General features: G+C 48.6%; 1 protein-coding gene across 19 annotated transcripts in view; it reads left to right on the plus strand.

The window, feature by feature from the left end:
• The window catches only part of LOC116842865 (broad-complex core protein), a 64267-nt gene that overhangs the window by 15601 nt on the left and 40557 nt on the right, over window positions 1-8109 (plus strand). For 12 of the 19 annotated variants that reach the window (XM_032812647.1, XM_032812643.1, XM_032812644.1 and 9 more), the window contains 4 exons: window positions 3849-4050; window positions 4426-4617; window positions 4994-5579; window positions 5791-5853. In XM_032812647.1, the coding sequence (XP_032668538.1) occupies window positions 3865-4050; window positions 4426-4617; window positions 4994-5579; window positions 5791-5853 (1027 nt within the window). In that variant the 5' untranslated portion in view covers window positions 3849-3864. The other 7 variants (XM_032812655.1, XM_032812659.1, XM_032812663.1 and 4 more) reach the window with 3 other exon arrangements.

Genomic DNA, 8109 nt, shown 5'->3' on the forward strand with positions numbered 1-8109 from the left:
TTCTCTCTCTCTCTCTCTCTCTCTCTCTCTCTCTCTCTCTCTCTCTCTCTCTCTCTCGATCCGTGCGATACGCCCGTCGTTTGTCTTTCTCTCTTTCGCGCTTACCCTTCTCTCCGCATCTCATTATACCCTACGTTATTTCTTCCTCTATTTCCGTTCTCTCGCGCGTCGTTCTCGTAGCGGCGGTCGCTTTTCGTACGTTTTCGTGCAGCCTCGCGACGTACCGACTGCGCGACGGGCGGGGAGGCGCGGCGCCTCCTCCACGCCGGAGCCGCACAGTCGTGACGTGACGTTTTAGGGGTTGGTTGCTTCGCTCGCACACGGCATGCGACGGGGAAGGAGCCTGCTGCGGTGACTGCTCGCGGCGCCCCCAGTCAAGGTGCAGAAGATTCCGCACGCATCGTTCATGTCTTCTTCTTCACCGTCGTCGTCGTCGTCGCCGTCGTCGTCGTCGTCGTCGCCGTCGTCGTCGTCGTCGCCGTCGCCGTCGTCGTCGTCGTCGTCGTCGTCGTCGTCACCGTCGTCGTCGTCGTCGTCATCGTCGTCGTCGTCGTCGTCGTCATCGTCGTCGTCGTCGTCATCGTCGTCGCCGTCGTCGTCGTCGTCGTCATCGTCGTTGTCGTCGTCGTCGCCGCCGTCGTCGTCGTCGTCGTCGTCGTCGTCGTCGTCGTTGTCGTCGTCGCCGCCGCCGTCGGCGGCGCCGGTGCCTCGTCAGTTCTTTGGGAGCAATCGTTTATTTTAGTCTAGTCACGCGAATTCTTTTCTACACTGTGTGACACGTGACTCGTCCAACTCGACGTTGATCGTCCGTAACGTCATCATCCTCCTAATCGTAGCACAATTCGGACCAGTCGTGGATATCGCGCGCGCGAAACGTTTGATTCTGTCTCTCTTTCTCTCTCTCTCTTCTGTTCTCGTCCCGCCTCTGTTTCAATCCATCTTCCTCTGTCCTTTGCTCACGCTCGCCATCCTCGTTTGATCGCGATCACTTTCGGTGTGGCCGACGATTCGGGCGGCGGCGACGGCGTGGAGGAAGTGGTGGTGGTGGTTGGTGCGCGCGATGGGGGGGAGCGGAGGGGTAGGAGGATGATCCACGCGCAGGAAGGAAGGAACACACGACAAAATCGTTTAGTATTTATTTGAAGTGTATTTACCGATGTCCTCGCATTCTCGTCCGCTCGCGCAAACGATCGCGAATCGCAGTCCCGTTCCGCGCTTCTTTCGATTTCGCGCGCGCGCTGTTACGCGCGCAGCTTGACAGGTGTCACGCAGGGTCGTTCGGTTTGTGATCGCGTAGATCTCTCTTTCTGTCTCTCTTTCTCTGTTTCCCTCTCGCGTGCACGCCGCGTGCGCGCGCGCTCGCTCGCTGTCCGAATGTGGGTGGCCTCTTCGCCGCGAGTGCCAAGCTTGCTCGGCCTTTTTTTCGCGCTGTGGCGTGCCGCGCGGAGATAAACTCACGCAGCGTCGTCTCATCGTCGTGTTCGGTTCATTGTTTCGGTCATTAGCTTACGCGGCATGACGGCCGATAGGTGTTCCCTCGCGATAACGCGTCCGCACTTGGCAAGCTGTGATTCCCGTTCGCGTTGCCGGCTGAGCGTGCCTTAGAAACCGTATCAAGCTGTTGACCTCGTGCGAAAAGGTATCGTATCGTATCGAGGATAGACCGGATCGCGATCGACTGATCGATCGATGGATCGAACGGGCGAAACGATCGCGCGTGAATGTGCGAGTGTGGTTGGTGCGGCATGCGGCGTCGGTGTTTCCCAGAGTGTGCTATGATGTAATATGTGACATGCGACTCTCTCTCTCTCTTTCGAAAAATTCGCTACCGAATTGTTCGCTCGTGTAATCTCAATCGTGCGCGCGATTATTCGCTTTTTCGATCATCTTCTGCATGAAGTTGTGTAAATATTAACGGTGTTACATACACACACACACATTCTCTCTTTCTCTCTCTCTCTCTCTCTCTCTCTCTCACTTATACACTTAATCACTTGTACACGTATTACCGACAATAAAACGTACGAGTAACGACAGCTCAAAAATTGTAATTTTTTCGGTGTGCCAGAAAGCCGAGAGCACAAAAAGGCCTGTCCTTCTTGTCTGTTATCAAACAATGTTCAGTGGCAAACTTATCTCTCGGATTCGTCACACGTAAATTTAGCAGGGCGCGATAGCAGCTTTAACAGCTCGCAAAATAATTTCTGTATTGGCGTGGTTAGAGAGTCGAGAGAAGGAGATACAAGCGTTCCTCTGTGTCCACTCTTTCCTGTTTATTTCTTTTTTTGCTTTACTGTTACGCAATAGCCCAAGATACGACAATCGGCAACATGTTTAAATCGGCGGAACTTGCGTTATCGACATCACGCATCATATGTATTCCGGTATGAATGAATTTTTGAATCGTGTAGCCTTCGCCGTTTGTTCAAAAAACTTGAACGCAACGACGGTAGCACGCGACATTGTTCTTTCTCAATTTGGCTAATCAGTTTCGTACAAAAAATTCGCAAACATCTTGCCGCTTCGTTGAATAAACGGCTTGACAATTCTTTTCTAGCGCGCTGTCATATTTATGCAAGAAGCTTCACAAATTTGTTTTAAGATCTTTTTTTTTATCATTTCGTTAAGATAACACTATCAGGGCATATTTAGTGATCCTGCTTTTATAAGTAGCAGAGAATTATTTCATCAACGTACCCTATTGGCTTCGTCTCGATGACCTAATTTTCCCGTATGGCGAAATAGCCAACGACAGAGTGTCTTCTTTTTTTGCATTTTATTTTCCCGTAATCGACCATGTAGCGCTCGCCTTGTGCGCAATTAGATAAATAAACGAGAGAGGTTGTCTTTCTCTCTCTCCCTTTCTCTCTCTCTCTCTCTCTCTCTCTCTCTCTCTCTCTCTCTATCCTGTATTGCAGCGAGTTTATTTATTTTCTCACTTTTTTTTTCTGGCGAGACTCGCCAATATTTTGAATTTATCGCTGTCTAACGGATAACTCTCACTTGGTTTTTAGCTCGTTAACTGTAGGTGTTAACGCACTTGTTTAAATATTATACATCTCGGGTACAAAGAAGCACGCAAACATTTCCATTCTTATCTTTGCGTCATACATTTTTCGACGCTTTTAGTGCTTTTTGTATAATTAGCTTTTTATCTGTGCACAATTTTAATCGTCTCTTTTACAAGAATTCGACGCGTCTCTCAATGTTACATGATAAACTTGTAGCTTTAATTTTAATGAATTAGAAGTTAGTCGCTATTGGGAGATCGATCGTTAATAGAAGCTACTTTTGTCGTTGTTTCAAATTACGTATAGATAACCGAAAATTTCAATATAAAGCACTTGGCCTTGTCACTGAGATAAAGAGATCACGCCAACTAATTAGATTTATATAATGTATAATCGTGAAATATTTCATGTCAAACATCCACACTGTATGTGTGTGTGTGTGTTCTCTTTGTTAAACTTGCTTTCTCAACATATTTCCTATCTCGGGCAATTAGTCTTTGATCGATAACGAATTTGTCGATATGCCTAATTGCAATTTTTAATATCGAATTTTTAATATCGTGTGTATGTGTGTGCACATGTTGCAATTGTGTTTTCGAATGTCGAAATAGGGCTTATCTAAAATTATCAGTCTGCAAGCTTATCAGGTCGTGGTTGCGCCGTGCACTAGGTAGATCGTAGCCGAAATTCTTTTAATTACACTCGCGCTTTTCTGACGTAAGCTTAAACGCCGTTTGCGGCACTTTATCGCGTTAGGAGAAAACATTTTAGATATTAAGAAAGTTTTAAGAGTTTTCACGTCTAATCAATGGCAGCGGACGTTATTTCTCATTGCAGGTGAATAGACACAACGATGGTAGATACACAACACTTTTGTCTGCGATGGAACAATTACCAGAGCAGCATAACCTCGGCATTTGAAAATTTGCGGGACGATGAGGACTTTGTGGACGTGACGCTGGCCTGCGACGGCAAAAGCCTGAAAGCGCATCGCGTCGTTCTCTCCGCCTGTAGTCCGTACTTTCGAGAATTGCTCAAGGTAAGACTCGCCTCCCTTCCACCCTCTCGCCATTAACGAGAAACGTTAGAAACGCCCGGCCGCCACGATTTACACTTTTGGTTACGTTTGAAATTTGCGCCAGAGTAATAAGATTTCTATCATTACCGTGCGTTTAGGGTAACACGATCTCGGTCGATAAAATGATCAACATTTGCACAGACTTAATGATTTCACGTGAAAGCGAGGAAGAATTTCGAGTCCCGGTAGAGTGGAGCTGAGAGAGAAATATCGATAAGCGCAAAAGAGTGCGTTAAGGAATAGTTTTCGCGATTGAGGCGGGCCGTGACGAGAGTTTGCTGCAAGAGTTTGCCCAGCATCACTCACTATTGCGCGCGACACATTGCACTGTTTCAGAGCACACCGTGCAAGCACCCAGTGATAGTGCTCCAGGATGTAGCGTTCAGTGACTTACACGCCTTGGTGGAGTTTATTTATCACGGCGAGGTGAACGTGCACCAGCGTTCTCTCAGTAGTTTTCTGAAGACCGCAGAGGTCCTGAGGGTGTCTGGTCTCACGCAACAGGCCGACCAGACCGAGAGAGACGAGGTGTGTATTCGAGATGGAATTGGAGCGCACCGCGACGCGTATACATTGGTTATCTCTATATCTCCATAGAGAGATAGAGATGGGTGGATAAATGGATGGATGAGAGAGAGAGAGAGAGAGAGAGAGAGAGAGAGAGAGAGAGAGAGAGAAAACTCGCGCGCGCGTCTGTCTTGATTCCAATCGGCAATTGTCATAGGTCAAGCAAACAAAGATAAAACGTGACTGGTACGATACGTGACATTCTCGGGATTCGTGTTTCGGCTACATCGAACGCTATCGCGTGGGCTCTCAAAAGTGCCGAATTGAATGCCGGCGTGACGAATAATAACCGTTATGACTAATAGCTAAGCACCGCTTCCCGTTGTCTCGTTTCCAGCTGTCGCATGTTCGCGCGCTGGCGGCCGGCGGCGGCAATCACTTGCCGTTCCACGAAAAGTCGGAGGAGACTTTCCCTCGCGGCGGCTCGCCACCTACACCGGTGACCCCCACGCCGACGACGGTGCAGCAGCTACTGCGCCGGGCGCAAATACGTCGGAACGAGAGACGCACCCCGGACCCGCACGACGAGTCGGCCAAGAGACCGAGGGTGCCGTCGCCGCCACTCAACAACAACGACGCCACGCCCACGGACTTCTCGATGGTCAAGAACAATCACCTGTCGACCAAGGTCGAGGGTAACGGTGTACACGACGAAAACAGCCTCGTCGAGGACAATATAAAGTGCGAGCCGTTGGAGCTGACCGGCGGTAACACCGGCAACGCCGGCAACAACGAGGACTCGTCCGACTCGGGGGCCGCGGCATCGGACCGACCGCCTGCCTCGGCGAGTAGCAACGAGCACGAGCCGGAGCCGGAGCACACGTCCACGCAGAACTTCTTGTCGGAGAGCAAGCTCTTCAACACGACGCCTGGCAGCTTCAACTTCAGCATGGCGGCACTCACCGATCACGCGCCGATGCCAGGTACGCGGAGAGGCCGACCTTTCGCGGCGGACCTGTACGCACTGACCAATTTCACTCTCATCTCCCACGCTCCGACGTTTCCTTAGTTTTCATTGAGCTTTCTCGATCAGCTTTCACCGTCGGCTCCTCCCGTAATTGCGAAATTGCGTACAGGCCGTTGTCGAGTTCCCGCGCTCGCGCTCGCCACTACCGTTGCTACGTATGACGATAGTGAAATTTCCAGGTTTGGGCCACACCGGCTTGCAGACGCCAGACCTAGCGGGAACTTCGCAAGGTAAGGGACTTTGATTCTCTTAGCTCTCTGCCCTTTTGAAATCATTAGAATTGCTTGAGAGATCGAGATAATCGATATCACGCTACCGCTATATGTATATGTGGCACTTGTTATCACGCGATCGTAGAAACGCGTCGATGTGCGTTCTTTTGATTTTTTTAAGGGCACTCTGCGCTACTTTATTATTCCTCCACTGACAGTCGATACATCGCGGCAGACTTGGATCGTACGCGATGTAGCGGTCGGTTCGTTCTAATAAAATAACCGAGGACTCTTGTGCAGTTATATCAAACTAACCAAATCGACGAGAATGAAGATATTTACTGGTTGCGGTGAAAGAGCACTACTATCTGCTTCAAAGATTATTCAATCTCTTTTTAATTGGCATGCGTTCCAAAATCATCGATATCATCATTACTATACTATAGACGGCATCATTTACGAATCGCCTATACATTTTGCATTTCACATCAAGAATCATGTGTACTGTGCGCAGAACACGCGGAACGAAGCACCAATCTCGAGCTCGGAAACATCATTTTCGAGGCGAAAATTCGCACAAGTGCCCGCGGACCGTAACTCGCGCGCTACGCTTCGATCGATTGCAATTCCATACAAGAGATCCCACCACACTGTCCTGTCTCACTATTACCGCTCGAGTATCTTTTTTTACGATATTTCATCGCTATTATAGTTATTTATGGTGTTGTTGTTGTTGTTATAATTCGAAACGTTTTTGGCTACGCGATATATTTACTCGTATTTTCCACAACTTTGCGTCCCCCCTCTCTCCCCACTTGGGGGACGGGCTGTCTTTCGCGAGAGAAAAAATATTTGAGTATTTTCAAGTGGAACGTTTTCGCTAACGTAGTTTTCCGTTATTTCGCCAAACTTGTCACTAGAACTTGTCACACAAATAAGACAGACCGCGACCGCGTATCCATGTCGAGTGTTTAGTCTACCAGTTTGACCAGTTGTCGATGTTCGGTAGCGCTTGTAGCGGATTCTGCGCGGGGAGAATCTTTCGTTGAAATAACACGGCGAGAAGACGTAGGATTGTTCGTCATTTCCGAAACAAAACATTTAGTTTAATCTCGTCAAGTCACCGAGATTTTTCTATTCGACTGATCGACACGACACTGACTTTGTCACCAGCGACTCTGATCCAGGAGAACCTGTACATTTCCCTCTTCTCGCAATCGCGAGCGTCGAACGAAGCGTCGTCGATTACACGGGCAGAGCGCGAAGCGACGCCTTTTCCGCAAACGACAATTCGATAGACTCGCGCGAAAAATGCACATTAACTGCAGCAGATACATAGTCGTTTTAAACATTGAACCACCGTTGTTAACGGCGTTGTTCACGACTGCGACGACGTGCAATCGTAATTAGCGCAAAGAAATGGATCGAGTATATACTAGTTTGGCATCACTGTGCAATATATATTCGGCATGCCGCGCGATATCGTTAGCCCGACGCGCCGCGTTTTCTCCCACGATGCACACGCGTCGCAATGAGGGTGCAACGTGAGAAGGGATGCCCGGATCGGGCTAACGACATGCGAGCGCGCGCGCGGCGCTATAAGCTATCGATGTTATATATATGTGTGTGTGTGTGTGTATACATGTACACACACATATTTATCGGCATTTACAGGTTTCTCGATCGGGTATAACGATCAGTGCCGACGCTTTGAATGTCGTTGATATAAGTGTGCCGATTTCGCGATAATCGATCGTTGCCGTGCTTATATCTCTCGATTGAACGTTGGGTTGCGTATCGGTGTGTTGTTGTCTGCGTGCTAACGTTTTGCAATAGAATCGATATCCGTATGGCGCGATCATCGTCGATCGTTGCACTGTCGCGAGGCTGCTTTCGTCGTAACGTGCGCAAAGATACGACGAAAGGAAAGTGCAATAAAAAAATCGCTACACCATCGCCGGAGCGGTCGAAAATTACATCTCGCAACTCCGGTTGCGGAATCACGGCTTTCTTTCTTTTACACGAGTACATGTGTGTGTGTTTATATTTACACGTACATGTGCATACGATTGCGAATGAGTTTCATTGTAAAATGAGGATGTGATAGGAAAAATCGGCCATTTTTTCATTTTCTCTTTCTCGTAACATTATATAGGCGTATATATGCACTGCAGCATCCGAATCATGACAGCTGATTGAATAAATGATAGAGAACACTCGAGAGAGGGAGAGAGAGAGAGAGAGAGAGAGAGAGAGAGAGAGAGAGAGAGAGAG

Source organism: Odontomachus brunneus, unplaced genomic scaffold, assembly GCF_010583005.1.
Source record: "Odontomachus brunneus isolate Ranch 3 - 2012 unplaced genomic scaffold, Obru_v1 Obru_scaffold_028, whole genome shotgun sequence".
Classification (NCBI taxonomy): Eukaryota; Metazoa; Arthropoda; class Insecta; order Hymenoptera; family Formicidae; genus Odontomachus; species Odontomachus brunneus.